General features: G+C 39.6%; 2 protein-coding genes across 3 annotated transcripts; both read right to left on the bottom strand.

The window, feature by feature from the left end:
* Positions 1 to 314: 314 nt before the first annotated feature.
* Positions 315 to 3,165, bottom strand: LOC103718334 (probable 2-oxoglutarate-dependent dioxygenase At3g111800). 2 transcript variants are annotated; one of them, XM_008807110.4, is made up of 3 exons: positions 2,545 to 3,138; positions 2,121 to 2,451; positions 315 to 712 (listed from the first exon to the last, which is right to left on the bottom strand). In XM_008807110.4, the coding sequence occupies exons 1-3, from the start codon at positions 3,039 to 3,041 to the stop codon at positions 467 to 469; spliced, it is 1,074 nt and encodes a 357-aa protein (XP_008805332.1). In that variant the 5' UTR covers positions 3,042 to 3,138; the 3' UTR covers positions 315 to 466. The 2 variants fall into 2 exon arrangements, with proteins under 2 accessions (XP_008805332.1, XP_038980891.1); XM_039124963.1 differs by lacking the exon at positions 315 to 712 and adding an exon at positions 728 to 1,127 and having other exon boundaries at positions 2,545 to 3,165.
* Positions 3,166 to 11,222: 8,057 nt separating this feature from the next.
* Positions 11,223 to 23,420, bottom strand: LOC103718329 (calcium-dependent protein kinase 3-like). The gene is made up of 7 exons (XM_008807103.4): positions 22,400 to 23,420; positions 20,979 to 21,122; positions 20,605 to 20,757; positions 14,155 to 14,270; positions 13,872 to 14,039; positions 11,842 to 12,078; positions 11,223 to 11,760 (listed from the first exon to the last, which is right to left on the bottom strand). The coding sequence occupies exons 1-7, from the start codon at positions 23,070 to 23,072 to the stop codon at positions 11,611 to 11,613; spliced, it is 1,641 nt and encodes a 546-aa protein (XP_008805325.1). The 5' UTR covers positions 23,073 to 23,420; the 3' UTR covers positions 11,223 to 11,610.
* Positions 23,421 to 24,227: the final 807 nt, after the last annotated feature.

Genomic DNA, 24,227 nt, shown 5'->3' with positions numbered 1-24,227 from the left:
GACGGCAACTAGTTGATTGAAAAGCCAACCTTCAGCCACGTCCCGTCCATATCTTCCGCCACGTGGCTTGTATATTAGATACGTGGCAGTGATACGTTATTCCACCGTCGAGTGGCCTAATTACGTGTTCCCCAGTAATTAACATGGTCCGTGAGTCCCGTCTTCTATCTACGCTGATACTTGATGGACTTCAACATGGGTGTTACCAGCTTAAAAAAAAAAAAACAAGCGTCATATCGTGCATGCTCTTTGTTGCAAGCCATTTTTCTTCGGCTTTTTTTCTTCTAGTGTGTGTGTCAAATGAAGCCATGAAATACCAATCATAAGCTTGAGTGGATACATGTACTAGGAAGTAGAACATCAAACCGATATATTGTGTGCACCCAATACTATTACATATACAGGATGAGAAGCACCATGCAGAAAGATTCTGATATACATAATAGAAGAAGTGATCGCATGATCATCACAGGGCCTTCAATGGTTCAACCAGCGTTTTGCCCCTAGGGCCATTCTTCCTGATTTGAAGCCGATACTCACTGTAGGTCATGCATGGATAGAGTGGAGGTCGGTCCGGTGTCACAAGCTCGCGAGCCGGACCTAGCAGCAGGTCATGCTTAGGGTTGTAGAAGAAGGCAAGGGACAGCCGCTCCTCCGCCGCATTCACCACCACCCGATGCTCTACGCTCTTGTATGTTGCATTGCTCAGCACCTGATCCACAACCATGATCAACCTCCAATTTATCAGCAGACATAATAGATATATAGTTACAACGTAGAATATTTAAAAGCTTCTAAAAGCTCATCCACGTTATGGTCAACGCAATATTGTTTTTATTATGGCAAGAAATGGTTAATGATGTAAAGCATCCCGGTGGTTTAGATGATAAGTCGGCATGTAACATGCCGATGTGTTTGATTGGAGTTCAGCCCTTTTTTTGTTCTTTCTTTTTTTTGTTTATTGTGTACTCAGACTTGTGAAACGATGGAAGGGACACAAAGAGCGCGAGGTTGGAATTTGGAGAGGACTGTCCCATGCCTATCCGTTGCTTTTGACTTGTCCTGTGCACCATGCTGCTTTTCCAAATTAATAATATATACATGGAGAACAAGTAAGAGCGACAAAGCTGTTAATTAACACCATTAAAAGAGATGAGAAGGCCTTGATTCTACTCTATCCCACAAACTTAAAAAAAGAAAAAGACTTTGATTCTAAGTTGCTCTTTTCTAATGGAAAAGTGTCCTTCCGGGAGCACATGAGAGAAGGAATGTGGGCTTTGATGGATGATACTTAAAGATCGTAATCGATAGAGAAATCATGGGGACAATACAAGCCGATGGTGAAAAATGAGTTTTCCGGCAAATTGAGAGGGCTGTCATGCATGGTTAATTACCAGCCGGTCTAAGGGTTTCAGCATAGTTTTTTTACATCATCATACCTGTAAATTCCTCCTGTACTCAATGTATTCTTTCATTCTTTAATAATAGCTGGTGATTAGGGCTGAATCTGCTTCACCCTAATCTCCATTTCGATCAAAAAATAAAAATAAAAATAAAAAACATAATCAGCATGAAAGTTATTAAACATCAAAACAGCTTTTATCCACATAGCTAGACACGTAAAGATTATTATTTAAGCATTTGATCACTGTTCACTGATTAACTTTGTTTTTCGAATTCAATTTTCCATGAGAAAGATCCGTCTGAAAAATTTCTATACATAAAAATAATAATAATAATAATTCGTAAAAGTAACTTTTTCCCGTAAGGAAACAAAGAACTAACGTAACATATATATCCTATGGGCCGGGGTTGGCGCGCGACGTCGTCAAATAACGTTATATTCATTATCCTTATATCTGTTCAATTTAACAACGCAAGAATTGCCTATAAACTCATATTGCAAAAACAAACAAATAAATAAACCAGCAAATACTCGTTAAAATTAATTTGTAACAATTAAACAGTCTGCTATGACGGTTATTAACCGTTTTAATGGCGTTCGTTTTGAAGCCTTGCATATGTTATTTTGGTGCATCAAACTCGGAAAGAACCGAAGACCACCACCAAAGATAGGAGGGAGGGAGGGAGGGAGGGGGGGAGAGAGAGAGAGAGATCACCTGAATTTGATCGCCGACGTTGACGATGAACGCATGGGGGAGGGGCTGGACGGTGATCCATTCGCCACCCTTTCGGACCTGGAGGCCCTTGACCTGATCGTCGGCGAGCAGCACCGTCATAACTCCAGGATCGGAGTGTGGCGAGAGGCCGAGTGTGAGGTCCGGCTGGGGGCACTTTGGATAATAATTCGCCCTAAGGCAAGCCCCCACATCATCTCCTCCAAATGCCTTGTGGAGGAACTCCGCATCCAAACCCAGACTTAAGGACATAACTTTCATCAATATCCCGCACAACTTCACCATCTCACGACCATACTCTTCTGTAGTATCCCTGCAATAAATCGGACATCAAAAACGTCACATACGTGTTAGGTCCAATTACGATATGTATGTATGCAACGAGAGGCATCTAGTGTTTTGGTACCTGATGGAAATTGGCATGCTAGGCCATTTGTCATAGTTCTTCGCCGATTGAGGAAGATACTGGAGGAAGTAGTAGTCACCCCAATCCAGAATAGCGCCCTTCTCGACACCGACGCGGCTCCCGTAACCCTCGTAGGTCAGCGGGGTGTTGGCGTAGGCCGTCTTGGCCTCCATGGGGAGGTAGAAGAACCCTCTCCACACCTCCTGGATTCTTTCCATGAGCTCATGGCTAACTCCATGGTTCACCACCTGGAAGAACCCCCAGTCCCTGCATGCATCCGATATGGCCCGCATGGTGGCGCGGCACTCGGCCGTCCCTTCCGCCAGCCCTCCGAGGTCAATCGTCGGGATCCCAACGATAATTTTATCAGCAGTAGAATTCAACGACGGGCGCTCGGACGCCGGCTTGACGTAGCGCTCGGGGATGACGGCGGCGCCGCTCTCGGACAAGGCCTGAACCGGGACAACCGGCTCGGGCCACTTTTGCAGGCAATCCATAGCGACAGAATTTTTGTCAGGAAACGACAAGTACGACGACAATTAGTGCAAAGGCCTGGCTTGTTGTGTTCCGAGTCCAACGTATATATAGAGAGGGAGAGGAGGCAAAGGAGGAGGAGGAGGAGGAGGAGGAGGTGGTGGTGGTGGGGGAGAGTAAAAGAGTGAAAGCGAAAGCGCCGGGGTGGTGTAGTGTTTGTGTTGTACCACCGCTGTGGCGAAAGGGACGTGAAGCAAAACGTGTTATAAATGGGGGTTTTAAAGCCGCAACAGCCAACAGGGTGCTGTCACCGTGCGATCTAGGATTGGATATCGATAAAAAAAATATAGTTGGTGGTGACGGGATTCTCTTGGCTTTGGGGAGGAGAGGAAAGAGGCGTGATGCGAGGGGAAGGAAGATGTGCGGCGCGGATAGCGGGATGCTCGTGGTGGTCGGCCGCTGCATGGGTTCTTAAATACGAGATTAGTGAGGGGAGAATTTTGCCGACATGATCAGATGTCCCATGATGATCGTATATTTGGATATCTTCATGGTTCGATCTGTTTTATTCTACGGTATATATTCCGATTGTTCGTAAGAATAATTTCAAGAATTTAAAATTACAAATTTAAATTTGCTACAATTTGCTGGTTGTTTCGATTATACAGCAATTGAAATGATATAGAAATAAAATTTCTCCAATTTAGTTAGATTTTTTTTTACTGTTTTATAGTTTTCTAAACAGCCAAAACATGTCCTTGCTCTGTTGGTTCCTTGTCAAGGCTTGAAGAGACGATGGTTTTGAGAAACGCGAAGGTGGGAATATAAGATATTTGCGACTGCGTTGTGTTATGTATTAGATCGATCTTGCACGGAAATATTTTGTGACAAATTTTGTAGATAACGTGGACTTGCGTGTACAATTTAATTTTTCTAGAAGAAATTTCTCTAATCTAATTATAGTCCGACGGAATATCTTGTCCTATGATTTTTTCATCTCTGAAACAAATTCAAACATCCATGAGAATGAAAATAGAAAACCATTCGGGTGAAGGAAAAAAGGCATCGTGAATGCATGGGACTCTCTTTTTTCTAATATGAATTCAAAATTTTAAATGAGGTTCTATTTTTTCTGAAATAATATTTTACTTTCTTTATGATTCATCAAATTTTTAAATCTATATTACATGTTTCAAATTGCTAGTAAGCTAAAACAGATGTAACTATGCGTTAGAATAAACTTAACTACAAAGGAGACTTCATATGACATGCTAATTGTGGAAGGAACTAAATATAAAAACAAAATTAAGCTGTTTTTTTTTTGTTGTTGTTTCTTTACTATATTGCAAATACATCGCATGCATCAAATGCATGAGACATCCAAAAACCAGCACTTTAGCAGGTTTACAAGCATCCTGTTGCTGAGTTAAATGCATCTAAACTCTTTCCCATGAACATAAGGACTTATTTGTTTGATAACAATTATTATAATTAAAACATAATCGAAACCGAAAGATTAATCGTAGTAGGCACACTTCCTTTTAGGTGAGTTGATTTTGTAGGCGCCTAGCATATCTATCTCATATTATTTATCTCCATGTCAACAAAGTAATCCTATGAGGGAATTAAAAACATGGGCAATTGTGTTCGAAGAGCGTGCCCTTTGACCTCATCAAGTAGTGGGTAAGTCACAAGTATATTATAATAATATCGAAGAAGTCAAATGAATTTTGATGAATTCATTATCCGCAAATGGGTGGATGTAGCACATGGTTAAAGCAGCGATCACGTAACAATTTCAAGAAGAGAGTTTAGATAATGAAAAATTGTTTAATTGAAATTATATCCAAATATTCACGATCCTTATCTATTGGAAAATTATCCAAGAGAGTAATGTGGCTTGGTCAATGAGTATGCGGTATGCAAGTTACCAAAGATATCAAAATCTAGGACCCAGTCCCATAGAAAGTTAATAAGCATCATCATAAAAGTTATTACGGCTGCCTCCTCTAAGTTCCCGCCTATGACATCAGTTCCATTAGAGAGTTGTACACATGGTCATGTAGTCGCAAGATGATCAAGACCTTTCTTCTCGATATCATAGATCCTAGTAAGAGAATACTCAAAAAAACAAAAAAAACAAAATTAAACATATACTAATTTATTATTGTTATAATATTTAATTAGATACTATTAAGAAATATATATCATTATTCGAATATTAAAGAGCTTTCAGTAATAATTAACAACCAAATCACCCATTTTTATTTTTAAAATAATAGGATGCTATTTTTACCGGCCCCCACCTACTTTATTGAGATAACAAGTTTTAAAATACTCAAATCATCAAGACAATTTTGCCAATTAAACCACTTGATGTCCTTAATCTCAACTTAGCAAGTATTTGGTATCGGCATCAAGCACTCCCCAATACAATATATTTAGAATCTTAAACTTTGCTATCTCGCTAGATTTCTATTAATATATTTCAATATATCAGCTGATACAATTGATACCACCCAATATTCTTTTATATAGTTTTAATATCATTATTATTGTCTTAAAATAGAAATAATCTTGATTTTACTGTATAAATCAGGATACCGGTACCTCAATTTCTACATATCTTAATATCTCAATATATATATATATATATATAAAATTTTATAAATTAAATATTTCTACATTTCAGCTTGATCTAAATTAAGATTCTAGTTCGAGCTGCGCATGCAGTCCTAGGTTTCTTAAATTGCTTCTCAAAGTACGGGGTCACAGGTGAATGCGAACAAAAGCCAAAGTGATCACGCAGTGCTAATTCTGCCGTGTGAACGGTGCCCTCTAATTATTATCAGCGACTTCGGCGGCAGGACGCCTCGTCAAAGCTAGCCCTTGGACGCAGCATAGATTATTTGATTGGTAGGGCAACGAACATGGATGAATGCAAGCTTCAAGGAGCAGGTGCATGGCCATTGACTTCCAGGAGAGATTAGGTTATGGAGTTCCGTTCAACAGTCACCGACTCACCGCATTATGATCACATGCATGATATACTTTCTCTGGTTTAGCACTTATTCTTGCTTCCCCGATTTTCTCACATGAGAATTTCTACCGGGCTGAATTGATTCCTTAATGAAATTGTTATTTTAGTGAATTAGTGCGATCCTTGGGAATCAATTTGTTTTGTTTTGCTCTCACGTAATCTAGGTAGAACAGTGCTTATATAATGCAGCTGCTTCAGACCATGGTTTTCGAATAGCGGATTCGTGACAGTGTGAGACAAAACGACGTAAAGTTTTTACGTCCTTGCTATGAGAGTTTGAACATAGCTCCATTCTCAGGAACATCTGTTTATGGTTCCGTCGTGTATGTATAATGGAGGCATATAAACAATCTCACTGCATGAAGGTTGTGATTGTTATAACAATGGTTTTAAGATCGTAATTGTAAGGACTCTTGTCGGGTGTGTTTAGACTTATATTTATTATGTACTTAAAAGATCTTGAATATTTATATAGAGTCGGAGAATTTAAATGGCACCTTCTTAGTAATTATTTTCAGTTGAGATCCTGAAATAGTGTAATAAGAATGATTATTTGATTGGTAAAAAATAAATAAATTAATATCAAAACATATGCAATATGCGATGATGCATGTTGTGGGAATAAAGGGGCTGGACTTAGTCCCACATCGACTAAATAGTGGAGAGATCTGTTCCTTAAATGGAGAGGGGCTACCCTTTTCTCTTCAGAGGCGCCTTTTGCGGGGCAAAATCGTGCGTTGGGAAAAAATTATGAAACTCCCTTCAAAGCAGACGATACCTCTAAGGAGAAGTAGTCGCTTCCGCTGTTTAGACCGGTAGGGACAAGGTCGGAGAGTGGCAGATCCCCCTGTAACATTGACGTGCGGGCCAGAGACCGATCTCTCTTGACCTCATCAATGCCTTTACGTACAATTTTTTATAATGGAATTTTGTGCTTCTAATGCGTCGTCGCTATTTGAATAAGTCGCCGGTACCAAAATAATATCCTCCTTTTTCAAGAAAAAAAGAAGATTAGTTCCGTATTTGGAACAAATATATTATGGATACTTGAAAATATACATTGCACATGATAGAGATATAAACTGGATTGGGTTGCGCCTCACTTCCTCTATTTCTCCTAAAAACGAAAGACAAAAAAAAATAAATAAACTGAGTCTTTTCGTAAACATCTCCAATGCAATGTTAGGTATTTTAGCCTGGTTAATTATCATCGCAAGGTTCCCCATTGTTTTGCCTTAGGACAATGAATGTGGAATGTAATTGTATGGTTTCAAGTGCTAATGCATGCACTGCATGTGGGTACCCATGTAGCTTAGTTTGACGATGGTGCCTCGATGGTGGAATTTTGGGCTGCTGGGCTCCAAATGATTTGTTTAATGAAACCTAGATATGTAACTTCAACGAGTCCTTGTAAGCAAGTGTATGACCTGCTATGCTCACTACCATACCACAATGACCTTCGCATTAGTCTTGCCTACATTATTTTGGCTCAGCGATCATAGAAGGCTTTATCGCTCTTATTGTATGAGATACTGACTCTGTAACAGCCAGTACCTCATCCAAAAATATTAGTCGAAAGATATTATTTTAATTTCTTGATCCTATATAAACATACAAGATCTATCTAATGTATGATCGATATAAAACTAAGCAGATGCTTACATAGATTCTCCCATTTATTACGATGGAATGCACTAGGAGGATGACGACAAGAATGTTTGACGACCTAATTTGAGGCCAACCCACCAAATTGTTGGTTGGTGAAGCCCCTCGAACCACAATCATGCCATCTCTTTTCGATGAAGGGTTTTATGTGGCCCATGAGTCAGTCGGCCAACTCCAAATGGTCGCCCTAGCAGCGCTGCCGCAATTCGGGTCACTTCAGGTGATGGATGGAATGCCGCTTTTATTGGCCGACAATGATGCGCAACAGCGTGAAGCGAGGCGGGTCCAAATACGTCCTCAGCCGGCTTCCTTCCGAGCGGTTTCCAAACGAATGATTGGAACCTCAGGTTGTGGGGTTGGAGGAGCCGCCGAGCAACCTTTTCTCCAGCCCACCGCCACCTCATGATAGAGAAATCCACTCTCCGTGCCCACTTTATCCTGTCACTCCCAAATCCAGTTAGCCTTCATTCATGTGTAATCTTTTAATTAGGTTTTCAGGAGCTTAGTGGCATTGAAAAGGTCTCTTGCACGTGTGCATCGTAATGAAGACCCCAAAAGATTTTCTCAAAGGATAAGAACTCGAAAGGCTCAAGTGAATTCGATCAGCCAACAAATGGTTAGACCCTCACCGCTGGATCATGTATCATGGAACTGATTTATATCGGCATTATTCATAGTTCATTTCGGTCCTCTATGTCCTAGGAACGCCACGTAAATGATTTCAAAGCTTTTTTTCTTTTCTTTTTTTTTTTACAACAGCACTGCACACAAACGTGTATGAGTACAGTCAATAAAATTTAAAAAAAAAAAAACCTTCAGAATTATAAGCTGCAAAGAAGGCCATCAAGTTGGCCATACTGTTCGCCTCCTGATAAACATGGGTGGCTCAAAAAAAACCACACCCTCTTGCTAGTCTTCGAGTGTCGTAGAACAGCGACTCGCCGCCCACATCGCTAGGCCAACCTCGAACCCACTCGATCACCGTAGTCGAGTTCCCTTCGAGGTGAATACAGGCTGCACCCAAAGCATGCCTTGCATAAGAGATGCCCTCCCACGTAGCTCTATGCTCAGCACTAATGACAAATATGTTGAAGATCCGCCGGCCCCAGCCACCACAAGTCTGACATTGTGGTCTTTGATAACAAAGCCCATACTCCTGCTTCTTCTTTCCTCACCAACACTGCCATCATTTTCAAGCATCAAGATTCTTTGTCTCATACTTATCAGCTTACTGATATACGAGAACAAACAAATGCACGCCTAGAAACAAAAGGTTCGAATTTATCAGCAGACATGATCTAATGGGTCAAAGATAAACGATAGCGAAGTCAACAAAGCAACTCGACTTCTCCCAAGAAAAACCTAAGCAACATAGCTTGGTGACTCATATTTTTGAGTTGCTGAAACACATTTGTCCTTGTCGAAGTGCTACATGCATCCCCTAAGAATGTGCAAGCTTGGTTGGGGTCCAGCCCAAAAGGGGTTGCCATATATCACGAGCTAAGTCCTACTTGCCTATCCGGATAGAAGGGAGACATACCACTTTGTAAAGTTCTCATAATATTTTTTATATAGACCTCGAGGGTGTTAACGCTCGCCGATCATCTTTTTCTAGAATGACAGTGGAAAAAGGGATTGCAGAGGAGACAAGTGCCGGCCAGCGGACACAGTCCCGTAGGCAATTTGTCTTCGGCTTTTACTGTTCCTCTGGTTTGTTCAACTTGTAGCGGTCCAACTTTGCCATATCCAGGAAAACAGCTTATCCAACGAGGAAAGTCTTGCTCATGAATTCCAACGAGGTCATTATTTGAGCTCCGGTACATACAGTCTATGAACATACATGGCATCAGTCTTATGAATCTCACATCCATCCCCATTACCGTCGGTTTGAAGGCTGTAAGTGCTCTGTTACCCAACAAAAAAAAAAAAAAGGCTTTTTAGTGCTCTAAAAAGCCTCTTTAGTTGAGTTCTCGCTACCGCCAACAAATCCTAGATAAAAATCAAACACGGAACTCGATCCAATCATGCACTACCCCATGAAAGACCCCACATCGATCTATCAATGGGAACCGAGACAGCCGGTTAGATGTCATGCGAGTTGCTCGAATCTTGTGGCGATAAGCATCGCCACACTTCCCATCTTGCTTTTGGGATCTTGGTGTCGGAAGCTAGCGAGCTACTTACTACCCCTTCGTGCTGTCCTAGCAATAGCGTTGCCTCCTGGCCCACAAATGCACCATTGGAGACACCAAGTGAACACTTTGGCATCTCATAAAAGGTACTTGCCATTTTTGGTAAGAGAACCTAGATCATGACTCAGATATCATTCACCTCCTCCTAGTGCTTACAAGGCTAAAAACATCACACCAGGGAGTGCCGTTCCTTTTGGATGCATGATGGGGTCAAAGGACGCCGTCCTGGGCTGGGGCCTCAAGAAGCTCCAACTATACCGTGTGGCTTTTCCACCTAAGTCACCTATGTGTATGTTGTTACAGTTTAATTTTGGAGTCTGTTGTAGAGTTTGATGTCTTTCACATTGTAGATTTAGCATTGCCTGGAAACAAGAAATGCTTCAAAAAAAAAAAATATGTTTCAATGAAACTTCATGCTTATGTTGCTCCTCAAAATTTACATTTCGCGACATTAAATAATATGCATTGTTGTGTAAACTTGGATGGGAAGAAAAAGGATGCAAGCCAAATGATTGAAATGTAGTTTAAAATGGGAAACCTCTAATATACCGAATCTTTGCAAGCGAATATCAGCTTCAAGAAGCTCACTTTCATCATCTATTACTGTTACATTAAAACATCCACTCTCAAAATCTCAAGCCTGCACTCGGCTTTCGAAACACTTGCTTATTTCAAATGTTCTCATAAAATTTACTTTCCTGTACCGGCATGTGTTCCCAATTCGCATGACTAGGATCCGATGCTTAACCAACTCAAAATATCTCCAGCATAGCAGCATTCCGCCAGCCACATTTGACCTTCCATATGAGAGCCATAAAATCAAGTAGAAGCATATATCAACACCTATGTCGAGTCTAAACATCGACAGCCCCTAGTAAAGGCATTGCTCATTCTAATCTTACCATTAAAGCTCAGTCCGTCCAAACAGTGGCCCTAACAACTGCTAAGTACTCTTAAACTTACCAGTATTTTCCTTCGTAAGGAAGGTGATCGAACAGATTAAAGCAACCAGCAGCTCCAACTACTCCAATGTGTCTGCAAAGTACTAGATTGCACTACAATTACAAACATTAGCACAATTTCAGCCTCGCAGAGACCTCCGCATAGGAAGATAACCCCATCAGAACTGACAGTCTAATAGGACAGCTGAAGGCGCATGGCCCTTTCATTAGCATGACATCAGTTACATCTCATGAGAGACATTTAAATGTTATTTTTGTGAATCAAACTACTACTATGTTAATGAAAGAGGCATGCCACAACAACTCCTGTTTGGTTATCCCACAAAACCATCTGCTTGCAGCAAATCAGTTCACAATTTGAGCGACATTCATATAAATGAACAATGGCTATTAAAACCAATAGCGTGCTTCTGAAAATTACAACAAACCCAACATTGCACAACACAGCAGATACAGCATCAGCGTGTCAGATAGCGGCATCTTCACATGCAAACACAGCAACACAAATGCTTATCGTGCAAGCTGAAGAACTAATTACAGGGTAAGCCAATCAAGGGCGGCGACCTAACTAAATTCCTCCCAAAATAATGATGAAAAAAAATGGTTCACACTTTGGAGAGGATCAGCTTTCAACAGCAAACAAACAAGACCTCTGGTTGTCACTTTCACTCACCACCCAGGTTTACCATCCTTCAATACTCTGATGCTGAGACCATTGAATCTTCCCGTCACTTCACTCACCACCTAGGTTTAGCGAACCATCCTTCATTAGTCTGACACTGAGACTGTTGAATCTTCCTCTCGAGTAGTGCCTTGACGCCTTCCTCCAATCTGTTCCAGTTTTCATCATTGCAACAAATTCATCATAGCTGATTCGACCATCCTGCAAATGTACAAACAATCGGAGGAGCTTGAGAGCAATGAAGAAAGAAGGTATCGATTTCAGCAGCTAGTAAAGAATTACCTTGTCTGTGTCAACTTCCTGTAAGATATCATTTGCCACATCCATGCTGTCAGTAGCCCCAGCTCCATCTTCCACCAGAGCCTCTCGGAGCTCCTCCGCCTCAATGAAGCCATTGCCATCCTTATCAAAGTATGAGAAGGCTTTGCGGAGATGTTCATCATCTGCCATCCTCTGTAAATGAAGAGATACTGCAAGAAACTCCCCATAGTCTAGCTTTCCTTTTCCATTGGTATCTACCTGTTCCCACAAACTCGATCAATTAGAAGACGTGGTTTTTTTCTGTTTTTAAGCATGTTTTAGATGCAGAAGAGGATAGGCATCCATTAAAAAAAAAAAATCAAAGATTGGTTAACAGAATCTGCAGTTTACTGTTCACTGCCTAGCAAGAAGCAATTTTCATTTGTGAAAAAAGAAATCCAGATAACCCATGTAGATGATTTGATCAATACACAAGTACAAATATCTACTAGCATTTGTCTATAGATGCAGATATTGAGGGTATGCTTGGAAGCACAGGTAAATCATCATATATGATGGCTTCACATAATTCTTAAAATTACAAGTTAAGATTCTATGACATTAGGTGTTTGGTTGTGTAATTAGTCACTTTTCTTTTTAACTTTTAAATTCATAAAAACATGATTTTGAGAATTTCTACTTTGAGTAGAATTTTTAAAATTCAAATCTCCCTTTATCATCTTACATTTTTTAAAAAAATTTTGAAACTTCCCTTTACTGACAACCAAGCACCTTCTAAAAAACCTCATCCTCTAAACTTCAAAAATTTCAAAATCAAGGAAAGAATAAAATCATGATTTTGAAATAAAAAACTATCAAATGCTGCCTGAATATGATGCAATAGAAAAAAAATCAGTAACTCTAGAAAAAACTCATATGACCGTGAAAGTGTCATTTGATATATCTTGAATCTGTCCAAACAATTCAATACATGTCCCAGGGATTTGGGACTGATTTAGAATGAAATGGATGAAATTTGGGAGAGAAACAATAAAATATTCAGAGATAAGAAGATAATCTGAGAGAAACAGACAGAAGATTTATGTTATCAAAAAGGGCAATGAATCAAACTCCAAAATAGAAGCTTTAAAATAAATTCATGAATTGGTCCTTTTGATTCGCACATCAATCAAAACACTATAAATTTGCACACAAAAACATTAAAAAGTATAGGAGATAAACTAATGAATAATGTTGAATAATTTAAATTCCAAAAATTCTTAGAAGAAGCAGAAGAGAAAGCCCTTGATCCGTGAAAGAAGGCTTTTTAAAATCAACCACAAGGAAACAGCAATTAACATCAATTGGAAAAGATTTTTTATTGTTTTATGACTTAAGATGATCTTGCTGATCGATCTGATGCAGTCTAGAGGCATGGTATCCATATAATACATGTCTCCTACATAAAAAGATTGCATCTACTTTGATTTATGGGAAAATGGGACATATAATTAGGTTTTGCAGGTTTTTGCTTTTTTTTTCCTAATCAAAACCTTTATCAAGAATTGTCTGCACGTATGCAAGCCAAATTAATCTGTTGAAAGTTTTTTGGGAACTTGCAGAATGATCAGGGTGCCACTATAGTAACCATAAGAAAGAGGCCTAATCAACTTGGTAGAGAGTGGTCAACTCATCCGTCTCCTTTACCATTCAGAGTGCTTTTTTCCAAAGTATGCCACCTCGTGGCATTCACGAAATTACCATTTTGCAATAACTAGGCATGAATGCTTTCATATAAGACAAATTTATTTAATGTCTGTTTTGCTGCATTCCACTTAAACCTTAAAATATATGTTGTCTTAATATGCAGAAATGAAAGTTTTTTTGGAGGATATAGTTTAGATATAGATTATTCTACTACAAAGAAAAGAGAAGGCCTCCCTCCTTGATAACCTCCACCCAACGCACGCACACACAAAAAAAAAGAATAATTTTAAAATTGCATTCTCTTTGCATTTGATATACATAGCTAAATTAAAATTTGGCAACACCTACAAGTGAAGTATACTTACAGCTTCAATAAGCATCTGCACTTCAGACTCCACAAGATGGGAACCAAATTTTGCAAGTCCATGTTTCAGTTCCTCATATGAAACACTACCATCATTATCAGTGTCCATCATCTTAAACATATCTTTTATGTCTTCAACTTCTTCAATAGACAAATGATCTGCAATGACCTAATTAACAAAAATCCATTAAAGATACAGATATGTTTAAATCAATCTAAGAACAAAAGACAAGGTGTTGAAAAGGCATAGGATATTAGGGCCAACAGCCAAAATGCCAACTAACCCTCAAAGCTCTCCTTTTAAATCTATTCATCCTTGAAAACTGTTTGAGCCTTGACTTGACAACATCTCCAAGAGGAACATTTGGAGCTTTTTTAGCATTTTGAAGCCAAGGATGTTCTGCAAGAAAGAAAATAAGGTATGACAATGGTCCGATCTAATTACTGAGATGAAAAAGGAAGAGAGAAGGTGATCTCTGCTAGTCCATTGCATCTTCATCTGATATGTGACGTACAAAAAGTAAATCTCCTTTTAATTTTATATTACAGCTGGGTGCTTGGTCATATGCCTACTATATCCTAACACCGTCTGCTCAAAGCCAAAATGGTGCATATCCTATATATAACCATGCGGCCACATATTCTCAATGTTTCCCTCTTCTCTCTGTCCTATCTCTATTTCCCAGCAACTTCATTTTACCTCCATTCCTTGGTAGTTTTGCATGATCTGACATCTGCAGACAGCATCCACGTAGACAGATTCTTTTTCCTTAGATAGGATAATGATTATAAATCTAGTGCGATGATATAAGACCTTGAGGCTAGATAGGTTTCCTGAGGGTGATTTATTGTCTCTATATTCTACAAGTAATAATGAAAATTTTGGGTTAGAATCAAGATCCGCCGTACCGACATACCGGTGGGCACCAGTACCGTACCAAACCGAATAGGGTCATACCGACCCGGTTCGGGGACAGCGAGCGCGAAAGCTCAGGGCCCCGCGTGCGCGAAACACGTTTTCGTGCGTTTTCCTCATTTCTCCACTTAAAACCGCAACCGACCAACGCGTTTTCCGGCATCGTTTTTCTTGTAGATGCGTTTTCCGCGCGGGATTTCCTTCCTTCTTTCCGAGCCTTCTCGTTTCTTCTCCTCTCTCCTCCGCTCTTCTCCCACGAGCAAGAGCCAACGAGGATCGCCCCAACGAGGATCGCCCCAACGAGGCCCGGTACCAGTAAGTCTCGTCTTTCTCTTCTTCCTCTTCTTCTCCTCTTTCTCTTCTTCTTCCTCTTCTTTTTCTCTTTCTTACTCTTCTTTCCTGTTCTTCTTCTTCCTCTTCTTTCTTCTTCCCCGCGTCAGTACCAAGCGGTACCGGTGCGAACCAGACTGGTTCGCACTGGTACGCAGCAGGAACCGGTCGGTTCCAGGCCGGTTCAGCATACCTTGGTTAGAATCCTACATGGCATCTCAATTTTAGTTTGTAGGATATTGACAAGCCTTTATCTTTGCTATAGGAGATATTATAATAACTGTCGCGAGCGAGCATTTGCACTTGTTGACTATCCTTTGAGAAAATAAGTATGCACATAAAAGCATATAGATTTAAGAAAATTATTGCAGATTCTAGACAACAAATGTATCTTAAGTAGATCTATGGAAATGAATTCCTCAATATTGAGTAGCATTTTTAATGATCAAAATGTGTCATAAATCTAAAGACACCTAGCACAAGCATTTTCATTAACTTAAACCTCTTATAATAGGGTAAGAATATGTAATTTCTGATGTTCAAGGGAAAAAGGAACCAGCATATGTAAGAATATGATCAAGAAAACAAGGGGCAACAAACTAAAGACGAGTTTCCGCAATTACTGCGGTAGCAACAACTGTAAACCCTATCTACCCAGTGCCTGACAAGAAGTCCAATTAATCACACTTCTATCAATCAACTCAGCAACACCAGTCAGCAACAAATATTAAAGCAATTTAGGGAAGTTAAATCAAAAGTGACATAAGGTCCTTTGCCAAAATTTCAGTGGTTTTGAAAATGAAACTCCATTTTGATTATCCAATCCTTGCATACATGGTCCAGACATTTATCCAAATAACCCAAGCTAAATAGATACGGAAAGTGTGGAAAGTCGTGTAAACATGAATCATTGAGGTTCAAGACAATCAGTTGTTTTAATATTAATTGTTGATTTAATAATAACAACACTCCATATCACATTCCAAGGAGGTGAAAAACAATGTAATATGATCAGCGTCCATAGACCATTCCAAGGAGATTGGCAGAGTCAAAAACTATTTCACTATAGAAAATATTGGATAATTAATGATTCATGAATAACAAGGTGCAGAACAAAGATATGGTCTGCACATGTTTGATAGAAGGGTTATATAAATACAAAGGGGAAAATAATGCAGTATAGCAGTAGGAATGCCAGTACATGCATATGGCTATAAAAAGTTAGAAACATCCTCATTAAAAGAAAAAGTTAAAAACATGACATTGACCACATGATTTTTACAAAATCAACAGGCTTCGAACACTATAATCAAAAGATATTGATAAAATAAAACAGGTTCTAATGGAAACACTAAATACAGAAGACTAATAAGATCAAAGTAGCCAAGAAAGCTCAGTACATCCAACTTAAATCACTAACAAAGAAAAAATAGAGCTAGCAATAATTAGGCCATGTTTTGAAAAGAAAAGTTCTCCAAAACTTCTGTAGAAAGATATCATCGCAAGCTTAAGCAGATAAACCTCATCTTTCCACTGGAGCGAAGAAGCATGAGTTAATAGAATGATGGAAAGCTCTTGTTATATTCTTTCAAGAAATAAAATATGAAGAGCAAATTCAAAAGAAGCAGTTGAGGAATGAAGATTAAATTTCAACATTTTCATTTTATATTAATGTCACTGAAAATTGTTTTGGATACAGAAGAATCACAAAATTTTGAAGCACATAAATAACTTTCGGATACTAGGAACACCTAATTAGAAATTAACACTTCTCTTCCTGGTTGCTATAATAGAATCTTATATACAGACTGTGAAAAGTACTTTCCATTATCTCAAAATCTAGTATATGATATGAACGGTAATAAAATAATCATGAAATGTGTTTATATGAACAGTGAGAGGCTGCTTTATCAATGGGATTATAAAACTATTATGTGACAAAATTCACAGCTTGAAAAGATTGCAACAAGAATTTGATCCTTCACAGGATAGTCTGACGAAATATTTAATAAAACTATGGTCTTACTTCTAGCTTGCAGACTCTATCTTCAAGAAATGAATAGTAAGTACCCATAAGAGCTTAGAATATTTCTAAATCCAGTTAAAACTCATGACACAAGTGAAATCTAAAAAAGTTCTCATCCTCTCAATTAAAAAAAAAAAAAACTGGTTGCAACATCCAACCACTTGAAATCACCAGCCAGAACACATATTCAATCCAGTTCCATAACTGTGGGATCAGACCATATTAAATCAATAGGCAGCATTTACAGAGAAATAGGATATGGAAAAGCTCTAGAAAAATCAATCTAATGTCACCAATATTAACTCGATTAGGCATTCGACATAAAATTGAGTAATTGAGGAAAATGCAGGTTGACAAAGCTATCACTTCGAGTTTTCATTTTCCTTCTATGCAGTCTTTAAAAACAGTTATGGTCCATAGGCAGCTAAAAAACCAAATTGCACTCACGCAGTCACTCTGATGCCTAAGAAAATGGCAGCCAAAAAATATAATGTCAGTAAACGTATAAAAGTAACTGAAAGATAAATCATAACAAGATAAAGAAGAAATGATAAATTAAGGAAACATATTGTATGCAGGTTGACAAAGCTATCACTTTGAGTTCTCATTTTCCTTGTATGCAGTCTTTAAAATGACTTATGGTGCATAGGCAGCTAAAAACCAAATTGCATTCAGGCAGTCACACTGATGCCTAAGCAAATGGCAGCCAAAAATCTATAACGTTCATGAACATATAAAAGCAACTGAAAGATAAATTATAACAAGGTAAAGAAGAAATGATAAATTAAGCAAACATTATAAGTGCTTGAGAACTTGTCTTAATGTACTGCATGTTAGATAGTAAGATAACAAATTCTCTGACAAATTGCGTGATAGGATTAATTATGTATTTAAAAAAACATGCTTAACAATTGAGGTCACTTAATACTCAAGCAGCTCTGAAGAAGAATCAGGACATTGTTTGCTCAAAATAAAGTCCATTTGATGTTGCCACCAACATAAGCATATCCTGGCTATTTAGATACTTGGTGCTTTGTCAGTTTAAGTAAACGATCCTTGTTGGCAGTCAAGCCCTAAGCAAGGCATTGAAGGAAGCAGGTGTCCATCTAAATGTAGGCATCATCTGCTTTCTGAGATTTTGCTTATATTCAAGCAACTAAACTTGAACAATTTGATCTTAATATGTTACACGAAAAAATAATCCCTCTCACACCTATATTCAACTCATCTCCTACTAAATGTGTGCGCACTTGTACACACATATATACACAAAGCGAACTCCAATGAAACATCCATTGGTTGTTCAAATGGAACATTCAACTGTCACACACAATGTAAGATGGAAAATCTAACAAAGAAAGGTAAATTGGGATTACTGCTATCATTCATAGAGGCCAAAGAGGAGAAACATCCATCTGTAGCCAGGACATTCAACTATCACACAATCATGATGTAAGATGGAAAATGGGGTTCAACAATTAAGAGTCCAACAAAGAAAAATTGAATCTATGTTACATGGGTTCGGATTTGGAAGTTAGGTACAGGTATGTGTCTAGGGGTCAGATTCGTCTTATCCCCAACTCTTAAGATATGAGGACCTAGCTAAAAAAGGATCTCAAGTAGGATAAGAGTATGCGGACACGTCACCTCAATTATATTTTTCTTAGTCCGAATGCATATTTATACAAATTTGTTGGTTATATATATAATTTTTCTACTTTACAGACATTCATATTTTGTTTTGTACACACTCTTGGTGTTGGGAGTAAAATAATTTTCACCAAAATAAGGGCTTGATAGTTGACAATAGTGTTAATAAGACCTGAATGTAGGTTTAATGTGAAACAGGGACTGAACTTAAGTTTTCTTCTTTAAGTCGATGAGATCACAGCCATCCGTCATATTCTCCTCTCTTTAATAATCCATGTGCAATGGATGTGCCATTGTCCTACTAAAAAAACCCTAACTTTACACCCTTTCCCTTTCTCATCATTCTCGATGGCCTTGACTCAGCAGCGACCTCTCACAATATCCGACTACGACATCCTCTTCATCCATGCCGATCAATCCATCGGTCTTCTCCTTCGTCCGCTAATGACCTCGTTAGCCCAATCAAGCCTATTGACAACTTGCCTCATCACATGTGGGCGCCCTGCAATAGCTCCCCTCCAGTCCTTCTTCCCTCTCCTCCATCTCTACTCTTGGAATTTTAGGACCCAAGTCTGTGGGCGCTTTCCATGAGTCGGTCTCATACCATGCAACCATACCCATGTCGACATTGGTATGTCTCGGTTGGTTGGTAAGTCCGGGTATCGTAGACTGGGACCACTGCTACTGCTAATAGAGTCCAAAAAGGAGAGATAGATAGAAAAAAAAAAAACCAGATTCAAATAGATATCAGAATATACGCAAGAATCCATAATACCCAAGAAAGCATTACACGAAATCAAGGGGACAAGATTATCATGGAAGAAACTATGTCAACATTGGTTTGGCATAGGGGATAAAATGAGATCTAAGAAAGGGAAAGGAAAAGAGAGAAATGGACACACTTCCAAGTACACCATGCTTCCTGTATCTCTCCATATGCTTCACATATCTCTCCATAATCATCAATCCTTATCTCACGTGCATTGCACTGCACAACACAAGTAGTAAATAGAGATTAGAGACCTAGAAGGAGAATTGCCAGGATGACCAACACACCATCCATACCACAGATAAGCACGCTTCTGTCTCAACAACCGTTGGTCTTCTAAGGATGGCAGACAGTAACACCAGGGGTCAATTCTAGTTCTATAACGAATCCCTACTAGAATTTCTTGGTGGAGAATCTTGGACAAACAACTGGAAGTAACACAGCTCGACCAATCTAGATGGTAAAATTTGCCCATCATTTGTTGATCTTCATCAAATAAGAATCATCACTTAGCAGCATTAGGATTGTTATTGTCAATTAAAAATCAATGGAAAAAACTGTGATGACAGCAAAACTTTGATCGATGGAGCCTTGCAACCAGTAGCAATATTCATGATTTTTTTTGGATAAAAAAATGGGCAGAGCCCAATCCATTCATTAAAATAATGAAAGGATATAAATAAAGTTTTGAACTTCAGATTTTACAATGATATTACATATACTTTATCTTCATTCTGACATTCCTAAATTAGTTGTCAAGGAAATATAAGGCACTATGTTCGATTAGTTCAAGTGAATTCCAAGTGGTTATAAGACATATGAATGTTGAGCAATTGAAAATTAGATTTTGTAACAAGATTTAGCAATACCACCAGAAATTAAACCATCAACAGGCAAAAGCAACCAAATCAAGGCTAGTAAACCATGAAGACTTTTAATACACAGTCTCATCTAAAATCTACTTGATGGTTACAAAGTTCATTCAGCAAATAAGCACAATAATTTCAGCACATGAGCCAGCAAAAGAATAAGATATAACATACCTAAAACTTGCTTTGCTGTTAGTCTAAGTTTTGGGTCAGGCTCCAACATCTGTCGGACCAGATTCTTAGCATTTTCTGAAACACTTGGCCATGGTTCACGCTTAAAATCTATAGCCCCCCGAAGAATGGCTTGTGCAACCCCTTGTTCAGTTTCTGCAATTTAAACATATTAAATTCTTCATCAGAAAATGGTTTTTTTTACAAAATTATATCAAAATCAATCTCAACTTAATAAACTCCAGTTAAGAAGAGCTTGTTCTAGTAAGGCAGAAGAAATATCCCTTTCCAGAAGAACAGAAGGAATGCAGGGCTGGCTTTAAAGATAGAGGAGGACAGATTTCGTTAGCAAAGAAAGAGAACAAAGAAAAACTTACCAGCCCAAAATGGTGGAACTCCACATAATAGAATGTAGAGAATAACTCCTGCACTCCATATATCTATCTCTGGGCCATAATTTCGCTTCAGGACTTCGGGAGCCATGTAGTATGGACTTCCTACAATCTCAGAGAATCTTTCTCCTAGAAGTCCAAAAGGCAAATATTAGCAAACATAACAGAACAAATGTTAAAATCAGGAAAATTAAAAAAGAAGTCCCCAGTATCTGACAATTTACTAGTTTAAAGGATAAGTCAGTTAATGATTCTAAGGTATATAATGTGACTATTGCATGCCAAGCAATTTAAGAATACAAAGACACACGCTTGAGACAGCAACAAGACCTGGATGATTTGCAGTTCAGCTGCTCAAAAAGGTGAGCTGTAGATCAAGTCCTATCAAACAACCTGACTGAGAGATGAGCATACATGCTAAAATTATTTATTGCAAAACTAAGAAGAATATGATAATAAACAAGTACGCTGAGAGAGGTGCAAAAGTTGAAATGGTCGACGACCAAGTCATGGGAAACAAATGTAGATGTTATACAAGAATGTAAACAGAAGGTCTGAGCCCACACAAGAAGAGGAGCTCATTCTTATGTCCAAGGGTTAAAAAAAGGGAACACGAGTTAAGATAACATGAGCGGAATTGCGAAAGGATATAAGAATATCTAGTAGCGTGCAGTGACATCGGAGATAATCCTTAACAGGGGTAATTGATGAGAAATACTTCATCAAGTTAACGCCAAATAGTTGGGCCAAGGCTTCAACAACTCATGGTTATGTTTGTACATTATTTTGGTAGTTCTGAAAAAGACTCTTATTTGAATTAAAAAAAGTTATCTTTTCAAAAAAATAAATTAGAGCAAATACTGACATTGAGCCATTAGCATCATATTTGACTCAAATTAAACAACAATGTCACGCTACCAAACTAATTTCTTCCTAATACTGAAGCCTTGTTAAGAGAAACTGGTAAAAGAAAAAGAAAAGCATGAAAAGAGACATTGTATATAGCGTCCACTTCTTTGTGATTACAATTCACAAGCAGCCAATGCCAGACAAATCAGTCTTCCTCCTCTTTCCTCTTTCATCTTCGTCTTCATTATGGTGCACCAGGCTCCCCAAAATGGCAAATTTGATTTTATAGCACGTTTACACTACTGCTTCTCTTCAGTATATGCGTCCAATTACCACAGCTAAGCAAATGCAATCTCAATGCAGCAATTACTGTAGCGGCAATTGCTTCCATAACTAGCCAAGCTTCGTAATTAGGCAGGCATCATCTCCATAATAATGATAACATATTCCAACTGGAAGTAATATTACCATAATTCATCAAAAAGCATCCATACTTTCGGCAAACCCAAACAGATAAAGTGGAAAAGAAGAAGGAAAGAAATCGCTCCCCTACTTACCAGGCTTGAAGAATATCGACAACCCGAAATCGATCGCCTTCAGCGGCGAGTTCTCCTTCTTGTTGGCAAAGAGGAAGTTCTCCGGCTTGAGGTCCCGGTGGATCACCCCATGCCGGTGGCAGAGCTGGACGACCTCGACGATGGTCCGGGTGACGGCGGCGGCGGCACGCTCGGTGTAATGCCCCCGCGCCACGATGCGGTCGAAGAGCTCGCCACCCTCGCACAACTCCATCACCAAATGCACCGCATTCTCGTCCTCGCACGCCTCCTTCAAGCTCACAATGCTGGGGCTTTTGGGGAGGTGCCGCATGATCGCCACCTCCCGCCGGACGTCCTCGACGTCGATGGCCGTTCGGAGCTTCCGCTTCGAGATCGACTTGCAGGCAAGAAGCTCTTTCGTGTCGTGGTCCATACAGAGATAGGTGACCCCGAACTCGCCTCTCCCGAGCTCGCGGTCGAGGAGGTACTTCTCCTCGATGCCGCCGGAGAGGGCCGCATCGCAGGCGCCGTCGGTCAGGACGGTCAGCCGCTTGGGGTGCCCACCGGCGGCGCCGTTGTGGTGGTGGTGGTTCTTGGCGCCGGCGCCGGCGGCTTGGTGGTGGTGCGCGGCGGGGAAGTGGGACTTGACGTCCTCCCGGGCGACCGCGGCCGGCGAGCGGCAGCAGTTGCCCATCTCGTGGCGGCGATCCGGCGATCCCCACTCCTCTTCTTGTTGGATTCCGAGGCCGAAAACCTACGGGCGGGACGCTAGGGTTTCACATCATGCGCTACAGAGAACCTAGAAAGAGAAGACGCCTCACCGACCTCAGTCTCCAAGAAGACTTTATCTTTTGCACTGGATTTAGACTTTTAGAGAACTAGACAGAGAGACAGAGAGAGAGGGTGGGAGCGTTGGGTTTGTAGCTTTAGAATGGAAGGCTGGGGCTGAGACCTTTGTCGGGTACACCGAAAAGAACAACGGCACGGAATGGAACGAAACGGGGTTTGGGAGCAACCGGTGTTGGTAGGTAGTTCTACCACCCCCAAATGACTTACAGGGCTTTTATTTTGGACAGTCATGTTTCGGTTCCATCTCTTTTGTATTCTTTCATTCTTTCCAACTTTATAAGCTACATTTACATCTGTTGCAAAAAAAAAAATTCTTCTTCGTTCATACGACAATGCAAATGCACCCCTTGCAACTCCAGTTTATGAACTTCCCTCTCACCTTATATCAGGGAAGAAGGACGGCTTTTTTTTTTTTTTTGGCTCTCTCTCTGTCTTTCTCTGTGGGTGGGGTCTACCAATGAATGGAGGCCTTGAGGCCTTGGGAGGAGGATTTCTTTTTTGTATTGATGAAAGGAAGGGGGTGGGTGAGGGAATATGGGAGTTTGGAAAGGTGGGATGGGGATCGAGGGGCAGGAATGGTGGTGTATCGTGTAGTGTAATACGGTGGTATTCCTTCGAGCCCGGGTTCCGACTCAGACTGCTGGGGCCATCTTGTTTCCTCTTTTTGTGCTTGCTATCAAGTATGTCCTTTTTATTTTGTCTTCCTTTCTTTCTCTAACAATTTGTTAGAAATCTCCGTTGTTTGCTTCCTCTTTTTGCTGTTCTTGATAGTAGGAGGCTAGCTGCTTAAATTCTTCCCAAGTATTCACTTAATAAATTATTTACAAATATTTTTGGCTCATCAATCCTTTTCAATTCCCTACCCATTGATTACTTAATTGGTGAGGACGAGAGCCTAATAGTCGAAGAGAACAAGGAGGAAAAGTGGATAAAAGAAAAGATTGGTGCAGTAGGAGGTGGAAGAAGATGGGGCAATTAGATGAGTTAGCGGAGCAGGTTG

This window comes from Phoenix dactylifera, chromosome 3 (assembly GCF_009389715.1).
Source record: "Phoenix dactylifera cultivar Barhee BC4 chromosome 3, palm_55x_up_171113_PBpolish2nd_filt_p, whole genome shotgun sequence".
Classification (NCBI taxonomy): Eukaryota; Viridiplantae; Streptophyta; class Magnoliopsida; order Arecales; family Arecaceae; genus Phoenix; species Phoenix dactylifera.
This window is presented reverse-complemented; position numbering and strand designations above follow the sequence as displayed.